At 40.8% G+C, this 22709-nt stretch overlaps 1 protein-coding gene across 1 annotated transcript in view; it reads right to left on the reverse strand.

Annotated features, from left to right (window-relative positions):
• The window catches only part of LOC308083633 (activating signal cointegrator 1 complex subunit 3-like), a 256275-nt gene that overhangs the window by 232632 nt on the left and 934 nt on the right, over positions 1–22709 (reverse strand). Inside the window, exons 2-6 of the mRNA XM_080425948.1 lie at positions 22201–22340; positions 9744–9897; positions 4251–4444; positions 3522–3724; positions 2747–2945 (exon numbers count right to left, since the gene is read on the reverse strand). Coding sequence (XP_080282074.1) covers positions 2747–2945; positions 3522–3724; positions 4251–4444; positions 9744–9897; positions 22201–22293 — 843 coding nt within the window. The 5' untranslated portion in view covers positions 22294–22340. The remainder of the gene's footprint in view (positions 1–2746; positions 2946–3521; positions 3725–4250; positions 4445–9743; positions 9898–22200; positions 22341–22709) is intronic.

Consider the following 22709-nt stretch of genomic DNA (forward strand, 5'->3'; position numbering starts at 1 on the left):
ATGCAATCACAAGAGAAGAAGAAACAGATGATTGCCTAATAAATTATGTTAATTAACTGGTGTGTCAGTCTCGTTTTTGCTTTGTTCGCCTGAAGCTGGACGGGGGATATATATGAGAGAGAGAGAGAGAGAGAGGTAGAGAGAGAGAGAGAGAGAGAGAGAGAGAGAGAGAGGTAGAGATGACGTTTGAGTGAAGTGAGTGAAGCTCCTTCCTGTGAGCCTATAGCAAGGGTCAGTTTGATCAGTTTGATATGCATTAGATCATTGGTTCTCAACCAGTGGTCCAGGGCCCTTGAGGGGGTTCCAGGTGGTCCCCAGCTAAATGATGGAGTTGGTAACCAAATGGACCCTTATGGGTGCTAATATGAAGCCAAATGGTTTCATTTCACGCTCTCAAGAGTAAAATTATTGTTAAACATCTGCATTACATAATTAAAGAATTGTTATCATTTGGCTGGGGACCCCCTGGAACTGCCTCAACTTGGACCCGACTTTGAGAACCACTGGCCTATAGGATGGGGGATGTACCACCACCGCTCTCCTGTTCCCCAAGTAACCTGGCAAAACTTTTTAATGAGTTGTTTTTCATTTGTTCTTAAATCAGCCAGTGTTTATCTCTCTGAGTTTACAGTGCTTCAGATGTCTTCCTGCCTTTTTACCATAAGTCTCACAAGACTAGATAATACAGAGGACCTTAATGCAAATCCTCTCTAAATAATCACAAGGTCTTGGTGTCCTCTGTATTGAATGTACAGAATCCAGGCGGCTTAGACTGAGATCTGCATTCCGTTTTAACTTTCCCCCTTTGTGTGTAAAGATTTAAAGAGCCCCGACTGAAAGCCAGACTTTTGGTTCCAAAGCCGATTGCAATTTAGGGAGAGTCCTAGACCACAGATTACCAACGTTTTGACCAATATTTTGTTCAAAAGAAAAACTAAACAAAAAAAAAGGACAACATTTTTAAAATCAATTCAAAAACTTTGATTTGATTAAAGTTTCTATTTGAGAGAATTGAAGTTACGAGCAAAAGAAAAACACAAAATAACATTTTGATAGATAAAGATAAGGATTTTTGCCTAAAATTATATGCCCATGAAGGGCATGCCAGGTTTAAAGTGGTTAAAACTTCGACTGCATAATTCCCGATCCATTAAGACCGGGAACGCATCTCTGTAGTTTTTTTGCAATATATATAGATTTTCAAAGCGAACATTTTACATTTTCTGGGGGTCCCTGGAACTAAATATTTTCAGATGAGGGTCTGCGGGCCAAATACAAATCATTTTGGGGGTCCTTGAAAAAGTTGGAGCACCACTGATATAGCAACATATACTGTTAGGATTTAGAAAACATTTTTAGATATGTATTTGGCCGCGGACCCCCATCTCAAATAAGTCAAATAATGGCCGATATATATATGGGCCAAACCGACATAAATATTCCTCCTGGGACGTTAACCCATTCAATCCGGGAAAAGCATCGGTGTTGTTTTAGATTTGAGCTATAACGATTATTTTGTACTTTGGCTATTCAAAAATAGCAGATCTACAAGCTTTTCAAAAATAGCAGATCTACAAGCTTTTCAAAAATAGCAGATCTACAAGCTCGTAGCGATTTTTCAAAAATAGCTCATAGCGCGGCACCTTGTAGATCTGCTATTTTTGAATAGCCCAAAGAAAGCTAAAACGACAGAGAGAAGAGCGTTCCCGGACTGAATGGGTTAAGGGGGCATCTTCATCTTCAAGTTAAGGTCAAAACTGCTCATAGCAAATTCCAGACTGTGGTTTGAAGATATAAAGGCCATGGCTGATATCGGCCCACAGGAGTCCAACCACGACCACTCTGGACGAAGCCCTCAGAGACAACCCCGGTGTTAAGGTCAAGGTTATGGGAATCAGAGGAACGCCATGACACTGGTAAAGCTCACCGCTGGGACGGATCAAACTTTATACGTTGTTGAAATGCCAAGTTCTGTCTATTCTACACCTGACCTTTTTTTAACCAGTGCCAGTATCTCAACGGATTGGAAATGTGTTACCAATGTGTCGGTCGGTCTGGCCGATATGCAACATCGGTATCGGAAATTATCCCATTCAATCCAGGAATGTATCTGTGTCATTTTAAGATTTCTTTGGTTATTCAAAAATAGCAGATCTACAAGCTCATAGCGCGGCACTTTGTGCCGCACTATTTTTTTAAAGAAAGAATTGTGAAAATGTGTTCCAATCTTTGAATATATACATTTTTAACTCAAATCTTTGCTTCTGGGGGTCCCTGGAATAACATATTTTGAGATGGGGGGGTCCGCGGACAAGTTTATCATTGTGGGGGTCCTTGAAGGTAGTTAACAATAGCATCACAGTAATCTTAACCATTATACATCTTTATCCATCTATATGTTGGCTATTCAAAAATAGCAGATATACAAGCTCACAGCGTGTCACTTTGTGCCGCGCTGCGAGCTTGTACTGTACATCTGCCATCTTTGAACATATTTGACCCAAATCTTCTCTTCTGGGGGTCCCTGGCACAAAAGATTTTCAGATGGTGGTCCGCGGTCAAATATATATCAATTTGGGGGTCCTTGACACGAAAAAGATTGAGAACCACTGGTCTAGGACTCTCCAAAATCGGGATTGGCATCGGACCCCAAAAACTTTGCACTCTCAAAATAGCAGATCTACAAGCTCACAACTTAGTCTTAGTCTTAGTCAGGCTCTGCTGGAGTGCAGCCCATCATGCTAACCTCATTCTGCAGTTCGTCGTCGCTCTTGTGGGAGGCCAGCATCTCGAACAGGGAGGTGCAGAGCTCCTCCGGGCTGGAGGAGATCATGTTGCCTCCGTCCAGGTACCTCTCCACCTCCGCCCTCAGAATGGCTCCGTCCCCAGAGCCCTGGGCGGAAGCCCCCGATGCAGCAGACCCGTCCCCCTGGCCCCCGATCCTCCTGGCATTAGGGATGGAACGATAATCGTTATTATCTTTTATCCAGATAAAAACGCTCACAAGTCAATAATCGTATAGTGGATATTTGAAGTTATAGTGAAATTGTCCTCCATCATACACTAGGATGAATTAGCTTTTGTTGAGCTGCAAATTCAGTATAACTTATTCGCCAAAAAAAGTGGCATTTTAAGTTTTAAAGGGATAGTTCACCCCCAAAATGACATTTTTTATATTGATTAGTCACCCCATGGAGACTTGAATTAATGGATTTAATTTTTTTGTCGCATTCCTAAGCCAATCATTTGATGACCGGCAGTGGTTCCGGTAGGAGACACAAAGAGTCTCCTTTGTGTCTCCTACTGGAACCGCTGTCTACCGGTCCCCTGGTCATCAAATTATTGGCTTAGAAATGCGACAAACACAAAAACATATCCATGAATTCAAGTCTCCATGGGGTGATTTGTTTGGGTGAACTATCCCTTTAAGCATATTTTGATCATCGCGATAATATCGTTAATCGCAATAATTTTTGCCACAATAATGGTGACATGTAATTTTCACATGGTCCCATCCCTACCTGGCACCCTGGTGGTTGTTGAGGAAGCTGTTGAAGTCCATGCCGCCGGCGCCCTCCTCCTCCGAGCCCTCGGGCGGGGGCAGGTCCTCCACGGGGTCCAGGGTGTAGCAGTCGTAGGAGAAGGCGATGTTGCGTCCGAAGGCGGAGTCGCCGCGTTGGCGGCGACCGCGGCAGGAGCTCTGGGCCCGGACAAAGTCCTCCACCTGAGGCAGTGTTAATTTTGAATTAGTTTATTCATAGTCTTTTCAATAAAATTTCATTTAGTTTTAGTCATATTTTAGTCGTCTGAAAAGTTTTAGTCTAGTTTTAGTCAACTAAATATCATAAGATTATAGTTGACTAAATCTACAGTTGATTTTGTCGACCAAAATGTATTTTGGCGGTGCCTTGATGGAGTCGTAATGCCTGATTTTACACTGTGGTTGCATGCTGAAAATAGCTGATCTACAAGCTCACAACGCGTCGCAGCGTGACGCGTTGTGAGCTTGTAGATCTGCTATTTTCAGAGCGCAACACCCGAGCACAACCCAACATAAAATGACTTGTCTTTTAGTTCTACTGGATCTCTTCTCCACTCGTCCATCACTAACATTTTTGTCTAGTTGGTATTTGTTGACGAATGAGTCAATATATTTAGTCTTAGTTTTAGTCATCGTAGCTTAGTTTTCGTCAGTGAGAAAAAGGACATTTTTCGTCACAGTTTTAGTCGATGAAAAATCAAAACTGCACCTGGGACTCTCCGAGCGGTGCCACGGCCCGCGTCACCGCGGCACAGGAGGCCTCGGCCGCCGAGGCGGGGAACGGGCCGAACATCTGCTTGATGGCCCTCGTCTCCTCTGTGCCCACGTGGTCTTTGTCGTGGAAGGTCTCGAAGAGGAAAACGGCGGCGCTTTCAATGGCGTCCGGGCCATTTTCAACCCCCACTGGAGGCAAGGAAGAAGAGACAAGGTGTTGAGCGAAGTCACATCATAAGGCTGTCATAATCGTTAGTGAAGAAATTAACCCATTAAGACCGGGAACGCATCCGTGTGTCATTTTCTGATTTCTTTGGCTATTAAAAAAATAGCAGATATACAAGCTCATAGCGCGGCACCGAGTGCCGCGCTATGAGCTTGTAGATCAGATTTTTTTTTTTTATCTTGGAAATGTGTGCAAATCTTTATATACATATATATTTTAAAGCGAACATTTGTAACTCATATCTTTGCTTCTGGGGAATTCTACAAATGTCTAAATCCTAACAGTTTTCTGAAAAACGTATGTTGCTATAATATCAGTGGTTCTCAAACTTTTTTCATGTCAAGGGCCCCCAAAATGATATGCATTTGGCTGAGGACCCCCATCTCAAAATATTTTGTGCCAGGGACCCCCAGAAGCAAAGATTAACATTAAAAATGTTCGCATTAAAAAAATATGTATTCAAAGATTTGCACGAATTTTCACGATTATTTCAAAAACTATTCAAAAATAGCAGATCTACAAGCTCGTAGCGCGGCACCGAGTGCCGCGCTACGAGCTTTTAGATCTGCTATTTTTGAATAGCCAAAGAAATCAAAAAATGACACAGATGCGTTCCCGGATTGAATGGATTAAGAAGCCCATTTCAAAAGAGCAATTTCAGCTGAGGTTGTCCCGGTCGTCATTTTAATGATTATGATTATTGTGCAACAACCACTATCACCATGCTGTTACCATTAGGGGATATCTAGCTTTTTCTTTGCAACAGCTAGCCTACAGTATGTTATTCTGCATTGTTGCAGGGTTTTTATCGTTTCTCTCACCGGGAGACATATTTTTTTTGCTAAGCAGCAACACCTTAAATTGCTCCTCTGAGAGAGAGAAGTACAGGCTGGGCGAAAGCACTGGCCGTTTAAAAAAAGAGATACTGTATGCCACCGCCTTTCATTTGAATAATATTCCAAACAATTTAAAGCTTAACTAGAACCAGGCTTAACAAAAGGAATGCAGACTAATTGTCCAATTAGAGGAGGGGGGAAAAATGTCAGAGAGAGAGACGCAGAGAGAGAAATGGTGTTGTGGGGTGTGTGTGTGTGTGTGTGTGTGTGTGTGTGTGTGTGTGTGTGTGTGTGTGTGTGTGTGTGTGTGTGTGTGTGTGTGTGTGTGTGTGTGTGTGTGTGTGTGTGTGTGTGTGGAGAGAGAGAGAGGCAGGGAGCAGCTAGACCAGATGAAAAGGATTTAAACCAATTAACCCATTCAGTCCGGGAACGCATCTGTGTCATTTTTAGATTTTAGCTATAGTCATTATTTTTATACTTTGGCTATTCAAAAATTAGCAGATCTACAAGCTCATAGCGCGGCACTGAGTGCTTATATATTGAAATATATTGAAATCTTTCAATATATAAAACAATTTTAAAGCTATTTTTTTAACTCAAATCTTTGCTTCTGGGGGATTCTACAAATGACTTCTAAATCAGTTTAACATGTTCAAGTCAAGGACCCCCAAAATTATATGTATTTGTTCACGGACCCCCCTCCCCCACATCTCAAAATATTTTATTCCAGGGACCCCCAGAAGCAAATATTTGAATTAAAAATGTATATACATCCAAAGATTTGCACACATGTTCACGATTCCCCCCCCCCAAAATAGCATATCTACAAGCTTTGTAGATCAGCTATTTTTGAATAGCCCCAAAGTAAATCTAAAAAAAATTACAGAGACAGCTTTCCCGGGTCTTAACGGGTTAAAATGGTCTAAAAGCATCTCAGCCTCCCTCCGCACGTAGTGGAGCAGAATGGCTGCTTTCATCCCTTCTTCAGAGTGAGCTTAAGAGCTTCTCTTCATTTGGATCTAGTTAGATGGCTCAGAGCAGAGTTAGGAGACAACAAAGTGTGGCTGGGCAGCACCATGACAACAACAAATATTGTGTTACTCTCCACTGTCGCCAAGAGAGAGAGAGAGAGAGAGAGGAACCACAACGCCAATGATGATTGGCTTATGTGAAACAAACCCTGTTAACCCGTTAAGACCGGGAACGGATCCGTGTTATTTTTTAGATTTCTTCAGTTATTCAAAAAATTGCAGATCTACAAGCAGTGCCGCGCTATGAGCTTGTAGATCTACTATTTTGTTTTTGTGTTTTTTTTTGCAAATCTTTGAATATATATATATTTTTAAAGCGAACATATGTAACTCAAATCTTTGATTCTGGGAGGTCCCTGGAACAACATATTCGGCGGATAAAAAATATATATTTTGGGTGGTCCTTGTCCTTGACATGAAAAATATTTGAACCACTGATATTATAGCAACATACGTTTAAATAAAAAACTGTTAGGATTTAGAAGACATTTGTAGAATCCCCCAGAAGCAAAGATTTGAGTTACAAATGTTTGCTTAAAAATTATTTACATATTTAAACTAAAGATTTGCACACATTTTCACGATTGCACTAGGTGCCGCACTATGAGCTTGTATATCTGCTATTTTTTAATAGCCAAATAAATCTAAAAATGACAGAGATGCGTTCCCGGTCTTAATGGGTTAAATTAGCGAGACCTCTTTATCCTTTTGTTCTACAACGTGATCTCTTTGACCCGTTTACATCTACAAGCATGTTCCGAGTGTTAATTTGTTGCCTGTGTTAAGTTTCACTTGTTTAGAAGTCAATGTTTATAGAGAGAAAAAACTAAACGAAAGGCGCGTTACATTATTTATGAACCTATCCACCGTAGGTCTGTAGTGTCCCCTCCTTGCACGTCTGAGCGAGAGCGAAAAAACTGATTGAAAGTGAAATACAGATTTGTACTAATTAGCTAGTGGTGGAAAAAGTACTCAAATGTTTTACTTAAGTAAAAGTATCAATACCACAATGCAGAAGTACTCTGTTACAAGTAAATGTCTGGAATTCAAAATCTACTTGAGTAAAAGTACAAAAGTATTGGTATTAAAATGTACTTAAAGTACCAAAAGTAAAAGCACTGAAATGTTTGAAAATATCAGATCTACAAGCTCACAACGTGTCGCGATGCCACACGTTGTGAGCGTGTAGATTGGCTATTTTCAAACAGCCTAAATAAGGCTAAAGTGGTTAATGTATGTTTTATGTATGTAATAATATTTGGAATATTATCTGCAAAGTAACTAGTAACTGAAGTTTTCAAATAATTGTAGTGGAGTAAAAGTACAATATTTGCCTCTGAGATGTAGTGGAGTAGAAGTAAAAGTATTAGTCAATTGGAAATAGTACCTCAAAATTGTACTTGCGTACAGTACTTGAGTACATGTACTTAGTTACTTTCCACCACTGCTAATTAGAGGTCCTTACTGGCCCCCGTGGCTGGCTGACTGACTGACTCTCCCCCCTAAGCTCTCCATTCAATGCATAAACACACACACACACGACGTGGCATTCTGTCTGTCTGTTATTAGGGACCTAGAGGAGAAGCTCTCTGTCCTTCAGACCTCCATCTATGTACTGTGTACGGCTGGCTGCTGAGCTCTTAGCCGGAGGTGTCCTTTTGGAGCTCTGATATCCGTCAGAGGGGTGCAAGCAGAGGGGATTAGGAAGGTAGCGAGGATCCTGCCATGTCTCAATCCCCACCCCGCTGTTTTTTTCCCTTTTGCCTTTCTCTCCCTCTCTGCTGCCTGCCTACCTCCCTTCCCTCTTCCCCCCTTACCTCAGCCTTGACTGGTACCCCCCCCGCAACACACACACACACACACGCACACACACACACACACGGGGGATCAGAATAGCAATAAGAGGCAATGGGAGAAGAAGAGGGGACCTTGGATGCACCGCTGTCTTACTTAGGAAAGGTATTTGGCAGGGATTTGGGATTTAACCCATTGAGACCGGGAACGCATCTGTGTGTCATTTTTTTAGATTTCTTTGGGCTATTCAAAAAATAGCAGATCTACAAGCTCGGAGCGCGGCACTCACTATTTTTAATATAATAGCCCCAAAGTATAAAGTATTATAACTCAAAATCTAAAATGACACAGTATGCGTTCCCGGAGTGAATGGGTTAAGCTAATTATCAGGCACATCAGGGGCAGATAAATGCTGTTATTACTGTTTGGGTTGCCGCAATGACAGCCAATGGCGTGCCACATGCTGTTGCATTGCGTCTCTGGGGGGGGAGAGACCCGTTATCTCCAAGTGGAGGCATAACCCTGCTCTTAGAACAAAGCATATTTTTTTGGGGGGGGATTTGAAACTAAAAAAATCGATCCTCTCCTCCCATAAAGAGACTATTTTTCTTCAAACTGTACACTGTAGGATGTTTAACTGCCTGCCATTCAGTCTCTCACTAGGCCTTCTAAGCATTCGCTGCAGAGACTCCAGAGAAAAAGGAAAATAAAAAATGCACTCAGCGAGCAATACTAAGTAATCACTAGTCTGTAGCAAAGATCAAATCATTCTGTTATTCATTCCTACGTCTCGTGTCGTTTGATCGCTCTTCAACAAAGAAACGAGATCAGATTGATGTCAACGATTATGTGTTTTTTCAAGGCTGTGGAATGGACAGTGGTGGAAAGTAACTAAGTACGTAATCTCAAGTACTGTACTTAAGTACAAATTTGAGGAATTGTACTGGATTTTACTGGAAATTTTCAGTATTTTTACTTCTACTCCACTAACATCTCAGAGGCAAATATTGTGCTTTTTACTCCACTACAATTATTTGAAAACTTTACTTACTAGTTACTTGGTAGATTTGTATTATTATTATTATTGTGTACTTTTGGCTGAGGTGGCGGAGCTAAAAGTACACCCTGCGTATGTCACTGATCACATGACCTCAATCAATTATCCTTTTCTAGGCAACACAGAAGGGGGGGGGACTTTTTTCTTATTTCCACACAACAGCTCTAAGGTGTATTAAAGACATAGTTCAATGTTGAAAATGAGTGGTCTTCCCCTTTAACCCCTTTATCCCTATATATTTCAGCTATTTGAAAATAGCCAATCCACAAGCTCACAACAAGCTTGTAGATCTTCTATTTTCAAAAGATTTTTTATACATTTTCAACACTTGTGAAATAGGACATTCGGCATAATGAATACTTTTACTTTTGGTACTTAAGGTACTGCACATTTTGATGCCAACACTTTTGTACTTTCACTCCAGTAAATTTTGAATACCGGACATTAACTTGTAACTAGAGTATTTCTGCATTGCAGTATTGATACTTTTACTTGAGTAAAAAATGTGAGTACTTTTTCCAGCACCACTGTGGAATGGGCTTACCAATCTGCTTGGCTGCCTGAAGGATGCTCCTCAGCTCCTGAGAGGCGGCCTGCTGCTCCGCCTTGTTGTCCTGGCGCGGCGTGCAGAACTGGACGATCTTCTGCCACGTGAGGCCCTCTCTGGCAAACAGCTCCTGCCTCTTCAACCGCTTGGTCTAAACAAACAAACGGCAGACAATGAGGGAGAAACACATAGAAGTGTGCATTGTTATATAATAATAATAATAATAATGCATTTTATTTATAACGCACTATAAAAGTGCTACAGGGTTTAAAAGCATGGCATAAACACAGCATAGGCAGCCAGTCAATTACACAGGGACCCAACTAGGCTAGACTAAAGCAGTGGTTCTCAAACTTGTTCATGTCAAGGACCCCCAAAATGATATGTATTTGGCCGCGGACCCCCATCTCAAAATATTTTGTTCCAGGGACCCCCCAGAAGCAAAGATTTGAAATATATATATATATATATATATATATATATATATATATATATATATATATATATATATATATATATATATTCAAATATCTGCACAAGTTTTCAAAATTTTTCAAAAATAGCAGATCTACAATCTCATAGCGCTGCACTCGGTGCCGCGCTGAGCTTGTACAGTAGATCTGCTATTTTTGAACAGCCAAACTATAAAATATGGTTAAAGTGGTTAAAATGATGGTGACGCTATGTTAACTACTTTGGCTAGGGACCCCCTGGAACCCCCCCAAGGACCCCTGGGGGTCCTCGGACCCCACTTTGAGAACCAATGGCTTAATGCATATCAAACTGGGAGTCCTTGAAAGTAAAAAGGGTTGAGCATCACCGCTGTAACGGATGTGATTTAGGCCTATACTTTCAGGTATAAAAAAATCAATTAGGCCACAATATAACCGTAGTACTATTCCAACTGGTATAAATCTTTTGGGCTGATTAATGCCATTTGTTCCTAAGGATTTTCACTGGTCTGTCTGGCACACATACAGTATGAGAGCCTGCATTATCAGGACAGGAAAATAATTAAGCTAATGTTTAAATGCTGTCATCAATTTAAAGTTTCTCGTTAAGTATTTTGGCACTTTAAGTGCCAAAATACCCACCGACTTAAATCGTATTCCTTCCTATTCACCATAGTGAGAAGATGAAACACTCAAAACACTGACTGAATTATGCCCATAGATCTAATTATCAGAACTTTTCCTTTCAGTTTTCCAAACAACCATAACGTAGCACCATCACTTTTATTCTTGGAATATGTGCTGTTCACATGGACAATCATCAAAAGTCCCAGCAAACATCAGGCCAACATATGATTTGATTTGGTCAGCATGACTTCGGTGCCGACTAGCATTTTCAGTTTAGAAGTCTTCATCATGGGTCCATAATGACGGACTCAACCCCCCCGGGAAATCCTTTTAGTTTCATTTAAAATGACGGACCTGAACACTAATAGATCTGTGAGATTCCTTTCCAGATTGGTTCTGAGAGACCAAACCAGGAGAGTGGGCTTGAGTATTATATGGACACGACAAACCCAATCACTATAATTGCGATTAGAAATGCTGTTCCACCGGTATTTAGTGTTATAGGCTACTCCATAATGGAATCTAGCAGCTACGGTATGTAGCAGCCTACAATATCAGACAATGAAATAAAATTACTTGTTAAATAGATGATTAAAACAATAATTGCAACAGTATGCACTATGCAGTATATTGCTTCTAATAGTCAGATCAGTTTTGTGTTCCTGTGGTGATAAATATTGGTCTGTCACAAAGGCGTATGGCTGTTCAAATGGAATGGAAACTAAATAACAAAGAAAACCTTTTGTCACGAATGTACCATTCCTTTTAAAAACACATATAACACTTAAATGCATGACTAAATGTTTTCTTTGTAAGTTAAGGTGGACCATTTTAAACAATTATGAAAGCAATAGCCTAGGACCCAGCGTGTTTTTATCAGGCAGGCTGACTAAGTGGACTGATCATCTCCTAAGGCTAAATCCTAACAGTTTTTACACACATACATCAAATGCATACAGTAATCTAGCTAATAATCTAAATAGCCAAAGGTTATAGCTCAAATCTAAAAATAGATGCGTTCCTGGATTGAATGGGCTAAAGAGGTGAGTCTTCAGATTACGGCGGAACATTGGGAGTGAGTCTGCAGTTGTGACTGCAGTGGGGAGTTTGTTCCACAGTTTGGGGAGAAGAGTGTGGGGGGCGTGTGGAGCGTTGTCCTGGATGTTTTAGGGAAGGTTCTGACAACTTCCTAGTGTTAGCTGATCTGAGTGAGCGGGAGGGGTTGTAGGGTTGGAAGATATGGGGGTGCCATATACTTTTTGGTTGCTTTGTAGGCCAACTTCAGTGTTTTGTACTCTGTGCGGGCAGTAACAGGGAGCCAAGGAGAAGGTGGGAGACATGTGAACATTTTGTCTGGTTGAAGACCCCAAGTGTACTGTGATATTCTGGATCATTTGGAGGGGCTTAAGTGCACATGCTGGGAGGCCAGTAAGGAGAGAGTTACAGTAGTCAAGTTTCGATATGACTGAGGTCTGGTTAAGGACCTGGGCTGACTCCTGTGTGAGGAAGGGTCTGATCCTTCCATCTGATCCTTGACCTACTGGCAGCATGCACAAAAGTGCTGACACTGATCTGTCCAGTGGTTTGTGAGATGAGCTCTGAATTCATAGACAGACAGACAGACAGACAGACAGACAGACAGACACCTGTGAATACATAATCTCTGTCCACGGCCTTTGGCCTGGGGGGATAATTAAAAACATTCAGCTTTATAGTTTGAACAGTAAAGTGCAGGGAGCTCCTAGCAGCATTTCTTACTAAATTAACTGACATTTTAATTGGATAAAAATAATCATGCTAACTAAATACTTCCCCAAAGTTATTTTTCCCCCTGTAAAAACGAATAAATAAAGAATAATAAACAAACACCTTTTTTCCTCTGGCAGACCTGTTATATTTAGCTGGCATCAAAGCCTGTCTTGTGCTTCAGTACGTCTTTGTGCAAAGTAGACTTTTTGATCTGGTACCATCAAGAGCGGTTTGTTACACTGTCAGTCCGTCTTGTGTCGTTTTGTGAAATAAGTGTGTGTGCGCTTACTTGACTATCTCTTCTGCTTGTGTCAGATCTAGCAACAGCTTTCATCTCACATTGTGTGTGTGTGTGTGTGTGTGTGTGTGTGTGTGTGTGTGTGTGTGTGTGTGTGTGTGTGTGTGTGTGTGTGTGCGTGTGTGCGTGTGTGTGTGTGTGCGAGAGAGAGAGAAAGAGAGGGAGAGTGGACCACTGGGTTGACCTCTAGTGTCTGTCATATCTTCACACTTGTGTCACTTCAGTATCTCACATTTCTTTATACTTCCTGTGCTTCTTGAAATTAACTCTTTGGCTACCAGAAATAAATTATAATTCGCCACGCCACTGCCAGCGATTTCCGAGTGTTTTCACAAACCTTTGAAAAAGCATAGAATATTCATCTCCCGTAGGATTGATCCCTCGATCGCTTTAAAAAGACGTATCCGAGTCTTGTTTAATCGGGGGGGGAGAGATCATCCGTTCCATAGTTGTGGGCAGTTGACTGTAGGCTGTTTTCGCCAAAAAGCAACACAAACAGAGAAAAGGCCATTCTACCAAATCGAAAAACAAGGAAGAGAACGGGCTGTTTTTTTTTGCGATCACGTGACCCGCTGCTTCTGGTGAGCCATAGACGAGCGAACAGTGCCATCTAGTGGAAAACCACTGAAAACACAACATCTCGTCATTCTCGTCATTGGCAGCCTGCACCTTAGCAAAATATGACGAGACTTCTCGTCATTGGCAGTTAAAGAGTTAAGTTGGGACCGGTTGTCACACGGCAACTCCACGCTCACCCCCAATTAGTTAAATCCTCTGAGTAAAAAAAAAACTGCTGCTTCAGGGAAAAGAGGACCCAAGGGTCACTCCGAAGATTATCTTTGAGCTTGTGTTAAAATGCTCGGGTTTTTAGCCGACATGAAAGTGCTGATTGTAATTGAGTCATTGTGTTAATACTTTCTGCCTGAACTTCCTGACCCGAGGATATAGCAATATACCCCACTGTAAATGGGAAAAGATTATTTCCAATCCTCTCTCTATGCAGCCAGGTCTTATGCTGCGCTAACCTGTGGGGTTGTTTATGTGTGTGGGGCTTGACAGAGATATTAACCCGTTAAGACCCGGAACGCATCTGTGTCATTTTTAGATTTATTTGGCTATTCAAAAATAGCAGATCTACAAGCTCATAGCGTGGCACTTGGTGCCGCGCTATGAGCTTGTATATCTGCTATTTTTGAATAGCCAAAGAACATTTCAAATGACACAGATGCGTTCCGGGTCTTAATGGATTAAAAAACCTGCACCAGAGTGTCAAAGTACACATTTTGTAAAGCGTGTGCATTTGTATTCTTCAGTCTTGTACTTAAATATGTAAGTAGCATCAGTGTTTTGGAGGTCTCACAAAATTGTAGACATACATTACTGTTGGTACTGTCAATTCTTCAATTAATGTTTACAATTAATTCGGGAACATATCGAAATTGCTTAATATGGTTACCCAGCAGTCCAAAATCTATTTAAATGTTATAATAATAATATAAACAATTAGCATTGACATTGGTTTAGCTATAAATAGAATGTTAGGATTTTTTTTTTTACACTATACAGTACATCACTATACCAATATTATTTGATTTCTGTTGATGTTTCACTTGTGATCTTCAGATTAGCCAGCACATATACAAGTAGTACTTCAGTATGTGAAAACTCCAGGGCATACTCAATTTAGTTTTATTTAATCAAGATAAATCAATCAGCAATATGTTGTGAAACTATGTAATAAGAACATTATTTAGTTTGGGACTTGGTGCTTATGAAGTCCCAAACAAAAGGGACTTGGGAAGCAAATACTAAGGTATAAGAGTGAAATTATGCCTTTACAAGGCAAAAACATGTTTTTAACACTTTTATTCAGTCTGTTCAATTGCAGACTGAATCTCTTTACAATTTTGTTGGAAACAAATAACAAAACTGTGTGTGTGTGTGTGTGTGTGTGTGTGTGTGTGTGTGTGTGTGTGTGTGTGTGTGTGTGTGTGTGTGTGTGTGTGTGTGTGTGTGTGTGTGTGTGTGTGTGTGTGTGTGTGTGTGTGTGCGCGCGTATGCGTGCACGCTGCTTATCTTGTGTGTGTGTGTGCGCTGCTTATCTTAAAGACTCCCAACAAGGCTACACAGTCAGCCTCGGGGATAATTACATAGGGAGCCATTTTAAATTTGAACAAGAGGAAAAATACAACCAAGCTTTCCTATTTTCTTGGAAATGTGTGTGTTTCTGTTATCTAAATACCTCCATTCCACGTCCGCTCTGACAGGCTCTGAGGCCAAATGAGTCCACGGCGCCCGCGCCGCACCGCTCTGTTCTGTGACAGAGTTGTGTGAACAGTTATGATTTGTGTTTCAGTGTTGCAATGGACCTGGAATCAGGGGTAGGGATGGGACGATAATCGCTAATATAGTTTATGGAGATTTGAATTTATCTTAAAATTGTCCTCCGTCATACACAAGTGTGTTGTCGTGCAATCGACAGCAACAGACTTCAGTCTAACTATGAAAGTACTGATAAAGTTTGAAAGTAGAAGGTGTACATGGGATATTGTATGCATGGGATATTTATCACCTAAAAACGTATCGATCTTTTATAGACAGGCTGTCAGATGAACACTGACTCTCTTTTGTTTCTCCTCGCGGCTGTCACCTCACCTCTCTCCTGACAGGTATCACTGCTGCTGGCTCATTTTTGCTAGGGTGGGATGGCTCAGGGTAGAGGACAGAGTACAGCAACTTGTAATGGGCCTGGGGCCAGTTGCACCACCTCACACTAAGTTCAAACTTAGCCTAGTTATAGCTTAAACACATTCAATCCGGGAAAGTATCTCTGTCATTTTAGATTTCTTTGGCTATTCAAAAATAGCAGATATACAAGCTCATAGCGTGGCACCGAGTGCCGCGCTATGAGCTTGTATATCTGCAATTTTTTTGAAAAATCGTGAAAATGAGTGAAAATCTTTGAATATGTATTAAAAATATATATATATATATATTTAAAGATTTGCACAAATGTTCGCATAAAAAACAAAAAATCGCAGATCTACAAGCTCATAGCGCGGAATAGCCAAAGAAATCAAAAAATGACACAGATACTTTCCCGGCTAAATGGGTTAAATGGCTTTTTTTAAAAGCCATTTAAGCTATAACTAGGCTAAGTTTGAACTTAGTGTGAGGTGGTGCAACTGGCCCCTGGTCTACAAGATACACTACACCACAAAGACACCCATGTACCTGTCAAACTACTTCAAAAACGTCAATGACGTCCACAATCACAACACCAGAGGGAGCTCCACTAATCACGTTCAACCTAGATTTGGCTCAAACAAGGGATTAAATTCGTTCTACTGTTATGCCACAAAATGTGGAACGCCCTACCAACAGTTATAAAAACATGTGAATCCGGTTACTCTCCTTAAAAACCTCTCTATAAGAGCATGGTGGCTGCAATTCGAAACTGGCCCCTGTAAAAAGTCAAAGCCTACCCCCCCCCCCCCCTCCTAACAGACCTTGTATAGAACTGTACTTCCCTGTGCTTGTCTTTGCAAACTGTTAATAAAGTATTCAATCAATTTTAAAAAAGTGTAAACTAGTGTAAACACAGCCTTAGGAATAGGTGAAAAGGACAGAATTGCAAAGGAAACATAAAGGTACGCGTGCAGTGGGTTGACCGTAGTGTGGACTGCACCACAGGCTGTAGGTGTAAAGCTGTGATGCTGGTGTGATGCTGGAGAGGTTGCTCTGAGTTTGCAGAGGTTAATTCACGGTATGCAGATGAAGGTGTGTCAGATTAAGCTGGAGCCGACTTCAGCATTAAAGGAGTCGTTCACCCAGGTCATCGGTCAGTAGGAGACTGTTTGAGACTCTTTGACTCTTTGAGACTCTTTGAGTCTCCTACTGGAGACTCCGCCGTTCATCAAATTATTGGCTTAGGAATGCGACGAAAACAAATAAATCTCCATGAATTCAACGCTTCATGGGGTGTGTAATTGATAGCAACAATAGTTTTTCAGGGAACTGTTAGGATTTAGAAGACATTTGTCAAATGTTTGACAAATGAACATTTGACAAATGTTCGCTTTCAAAAACATGTATTCAAAGATTTTCACACATTTTCACGATTCTTTTTCAAAAATAGCAGATCTACAAGCTCATTGCTATTTTTGAATAGCCAAAGAAATCTAAAATGACACACAGAGATGCGTTCCCGGATTGAATGGGTTAACAGTAAAATGTTCAAAGATTTGAGTTAAAATTCTTTGCTTTAATAAAATGTATATTCAAAGATTTACAGAAATTCTCACGATTTTTCAAAAATAGCTGATCTACAAGCTCATAGTGCTTGTATATCTGCTATTTTTGATTAGCCAAAGTATAAAGTAATGGTTATAGCTCAAATCTAAAATGACTTTAAAAATGACACATGATTATGGTCTGTGATACTCCAGGGGTCCCAGGGCTCTGTGTTGAGAACCACAACCTTGAAAGTATGTGTTAAATAGAGCTGTGTTTTTTTGGCTGAAATACTTTGGGAGAATGTTATTGCCTAAAAATATTTATTATTTCCTATTCATGTTTATGTAGACTTTTAGGCAACATAAGCTACTATCTCTTACCAAGCAAGCAATGTGTTTTATTTTTGCAGCATTACAGCTGGACTTGTAGTCGTGAGCCATTACTCTCTTGAAAAATGCTCAAAAAGGGATCCTTGATATCAAATCAAAGAAAGACGTCCCGCACACTGTCTGGAACTCGCAAAAAGGAAGCTACATCGACGTTTTGGTCGTTAGACCTTCATCAGGACAAACATGCATTTACTCTGGTAAAATGAAAAATGACAATGCTCGTTCAAAGATGCAACCCTGAACACGTTTTGTACTCGTTGTAATGGGTCCTCTAGTCTAGTCAGCTAGTGTTGGTAGCTGACCATTTGTGAAGTAGTGAAGTGTTCATCCAAACTTCAATTTGTACAGCAGAAATATAATAAGGGTTTGATTATAGTCTGGTACTGCAAGTTCCAAATCCGGGAATTCAATCAAAATGACAGAGGCCAGGAACTAGAGTCTAGACTACTAGAGTGCAAGATATTTAGAGCTGGTACCTGCTCCATTTGCTACTATCTTCATCGAACTTGTTGCTTCAATCCAACATTAACCTAACTCATCATCTAAAATAATAACTTTAGTGAGTGATTTAGTGGTGGTCTGACCAGGCTTCTTGCTCAGTCTGAACTGAACTGACACCCACCGATCTACATCAGCGCAAACAAACAGCTCACCGTCCAGCGCAGTGAGTATATGACCTGAACCCGACGAAAACACTTCTATAGAGCTCTCAGAGACCAGACACAATTTGAGCTACTTGAGCATGATAGGCTCAGCCCGTACTACTACTACTACTACTACTACTACTACGGAATGATGTCTCATTGTCCATCACAATGTACTGTAGCAGCCTATAATAAAACAAGGAGGAGGGCTGGGTCCTTTTACCTTGGCCGGAGGAGACCCTCTTCAGTTTCCATTCCCTTGAAGAGACTCAAAACGTTCTACAGTACCACCTGCTTTCTACCATTAAGTATGGTCTTTAGTTCTTTTCTCTGGCACATAAAGCATAAAGCGCTCCAATCATTGTCCAATCTTCTCCTTTTTTCTCCTTTTTTTGTTTTCATGAGGGGTCAACGTCAACCGATAATTTTTCTTTTTGGGACGATATTGATCGATGATTATTTAGCGAAAAGTCGAGTTAGGTGGAAATGGGTGTGGCCTACATGTGGGGAGTTGCATCATGATGCAAGGATTCCAGGGGGGGTAACAAAAAATGTTCAAGGGTCTACAAGATCTACAAGCTCATAGCGCGGCACTCGGTGCCGTGCTATGAGCTTGTAGATCTGCAATTTTTTTAATAGCCAAAGAAATCTTAAAGTGACACAGATGCGTTCCCGGTTTGAATGGGTTAATGCTGGTAAATGGTGAATTTGACGTGTACATATGGACCCATAAGGGTCCATATGGTTCCATTTGTACACTGACTCTCAGAGTGACAGACCGGTAAGGGTCCGTTTGGAACCCCTACAAAGGAACCCTGAGGGTAACTTTGAGAACCACAGTCCCAGATTTTTTTAAATTACACACTGGTATCGGATCTGTACTGTCTCGATATCGACCGCTACGGAAGTTATGGGTATCTGAATCTGTATCGGGAAGGCAGACTGGCACGCATGATCAGTTCAACTTTTCCCCCTTATTTTACACCGGTGGTTCTCAACCTGGGGGTCGGGACCCCGAGGGAGGTCCCCACATGATTTTGGAGGGGTCCCCAGTTGACAGTGAAGTGACAATTTAATGACTTTTAACACATTGGGTGCCAGAGGTTTATTAAAATATTATACGTTGAGTGCCAGCATTTCTTCCATCCACTTGCGTTATACATTTCGTGCTGTGAGAAGCCCCGACGCGGAAATGCATGTAAACAAAGCGTGCGTGCGAGACGGCGGAGGGTCCCGACTAACGCCTGGAACAATAATATTTCCAACGCGACCCTCCATTGCAGCGTGATCGCCGATCGAAAACGGCTCGTTTCCACCACATTAAAAAGAAATGGAGATAATAAGCTTTTAATCAAGGAGATAACATTGAAAACGCCGACCGGAAGGATTTTTGACATGGAGCCACATCCAGCCTCTTCTTCTCAGAAACTGCTTGGGTGATGTCAAAGTTTCGTTTTAGCGCCCCACGTGGCCCACATGTATAAAAATAGAATTGGGTCAAAAACGGTCCGGACCGTTTTCGGCACTTCTCGTTTGGACCCTCAAAAACGGTCCGGACCGTTTTTGGCATTCAATGTGTTAAGACCTTTTTAATACCTCAAAAAGAAAGAAAATAAAAAGACCATTACTGCATCAAAATGTATCAACAAACTATACTATAAAACTGGTCAAACATTTGCCAAATTATCAAATAATACAAGATAGAGGCAACTTTTTTGAAAATACACAATCTACAAGCTCACACCGCCATCATTGCGAGGAGTTGTGACCTTGTAGATCGGATATTTTGACAATATTTAGCTGTGGAACCGAGTCAAACAAAACGTAATGCCTTAACTCCTACATACCAAGTGCTTGTCAGAGTGAGGGGTCCCCAGTTCAAATATGATTATTTTGGGGGTTGAGAGCCACTGTTTTAAGCTACTGTAATCTGATCCTAGATCAGCCTAATAATCATTATGCAGCATTTCGTGCGCCGCTCTCCTGATGACCGCTGAGTACAGATCAACTCGCATATTATAAAAACGAAAGAAGGGGGTAGCAACTCACTTTTAATGCACCAAACTTTATTCCCCAACAGCAGCAAATAACTATTTGCTGCTGTTTGGAGCATTAAAAGTGAGTTGCGAGCCCTTCTTTCGTTTACTGCTCATTTTGCTGCTCTTGCAGTTTGTCTCAGCACTGAAGTCGGAGGATGTGTGTTATTTTTTGTCTTTGAAGATCCACTCGGATATTAACCCATTAAGACCGGGAACGCATCTGTGTCATTTTAGGATTTATTTTGCTATTCAAAAATAGCAGATCTACAAGCTCGTAGCGCGGCAAAGAGTGCCGCGCTACGAGCAAAAAAAAAAACTTTAACATTTTTGCAAATCTTTGAATATATCTATATTTTTAAAGCGAACATTTTTAACTCAAATCTTTGCTTCTGGGGGTCCCTGGAACAACATATTTTGAGATGGGGGTCCGCGTCCAAATACAAAATAATTTTGGGGGTCCTTGACATGAAAAAGTTTGAGAACCACTGATTATAGCAACATAGTTTTTTTTCAAAACACAAAATAGAATTTAGAAGAGATTTGTAGAATCCTCCAGAAGCAAAGATTTGAGTTATAGATGTTCGCTTTGAAATATATATATTCAAAGATTTGCACACATTTTCATGATTTAAAAAAAAAATTGCAGATCTACAAGCTCATAGCGCGGCACTCGGTGCCGCGCTATGAGCTTGTAGATCTGCTATTTTTGAATAGCCAAAGAAATCTAAAAATGACACAGATTCTTTCCCGGTCTTAAAGGGATACTTCACTTTCGGGCCGGGGACACATTTAAAAAAAATATTAAAAATAAATGAAAAAAGTTATGGAAAATTCATGGCCCCCTCACACATTAGTAGGACACTGCGTGTCGTGAGGGGGCCATGAATTTTCCATAACTTTTTTCATTTATTTTTAATATTTTTTTTAAATGTGTCCCCGGCCCGAAAGTGAAGTATCCCTTTAATGGGTTAAACATAATGATAAACAGACCCGGGACCTGAGGTAATAGAATCGGAACAGACCCGGATCCAACGGCCCATCATAAAACATGGGACCCAAACCCAAACCAATAACCCTATTGGTATTGTCTCTGGGTTTTTGGTTTGGGTGGAACCCATGAAGACCTCTATAGTTCAGTTGTCAAACATGTGTTTGATGGCTGTCATTACATCTCAGAAGGACAATTATTATGTCAAAACTTCAGTATGCGTGACAGGTGACAGCAAAGAAAAATTCATCATGATGCAACTCTCGCCCCAATAAACCGTTAAAACCGTGAAGGCAGCTGTGTGAGTCATTTTAGATTTGTGCGTTGGCTATTCAAAAATAGCAAGATATACAAGCTCACACTCACAGCGTGTCACTTTGTGCCGCGCTGCGGGCTTGTACATCTGCTATTTTTTTTACATTTCTGGAAAAAAAATGAAAGTGTGAAAAGATTTAGAAAGTGGGAGAACTGCTGATTTAGAAGGCATTTGTAGAATCATCCTCAGATCTTAATGGGTTAAATTGCACCCTTTAGGTCTGGAACTCTGAGTGTGTAGTACCAATGGAACCAAATGGACCCGTTCCATTGGTACACACTCAGAGTTATGGGGGTCCTTGAAATTAAAAAAGTTTGAGAAACACTGTTGTAGACCAGTGGTTGGTTCTCAACCTTTCTCATGTCAAGGACCCCCAAATTGATGTATTTGACTCCCACCTGAAAATATGTTGTGCCAGGGATCCCCAGAAGCAAAGATTTGTGTTAAAAATGTTCGCCTTTTCAAAAAATTACAGATCTACAAGTTCATAGCACTTGGTGCCGCGCTATGAGCTTGTATATCTGGTATTTTTGAATAGCTAAAGTATAACATAATAGTTAAGGTGGTTAAACTGATTGTGACTGAGTATTAACTACTTTAGCTGGGGACCCCCTGGGGTACCCACTCCAAGGACCGCTGGGGGTCCCCGGACCCCACTTTGAGAACCACTGTTGTAGACTATTCAAGGAAATTCAAGAAAAATGACCGTTCCTCACCTTCAAATCGTAGACATGATGTTCAGCTAGATCGTCCCTCTTGCTGACGTTGGTGAAGGAGCGCAGTGCTCCTGTGAGCCGTGGTGGAGACATGGCTCTGTGACACTATGGTCCATACGCTGTTATAGTCCAATGTATCACTGGCAGACAAAGACACAAACAAGGTAGACACAGCTATCAAAGTTGACCTTATATTCAGCACTCCTAGACATTTTTAACTCAACTTCAACCCCTGATATAGAAACATATATATATATATATATTTTAAATACATTTTAGGATTGAAAAGACATTTGTAGAATCCCCAGAAGCAAAGATTTGAGTAAAAAATAAAATATATATATATATATATATTCAAAAATGTGCACACATTTTCACGATTTTTCAAAAATAGCAGATCTACAAGCTCATAGCGCTGCACCGAGTGCCACGCTATGAGCTTGTAGATCTGCTATTTTTGAATGGCCAAAAATTAAAACCAATAATGGTTAAAGTGGTTAAAATCTATG

Source organism: Gymnoscopelus braueri (assembly GCF_963280865.1).
Source record: "Gymnoscopelus braueri genome assembly, chromosome: 4".
Classification (NCBI taxonomy): Eukaryota; Metazoa; Chordata; class Actinopteri; order Myctophiformes; family Myctophidae; genus Gymnoscopelus; species Gymnoscopelus braueri.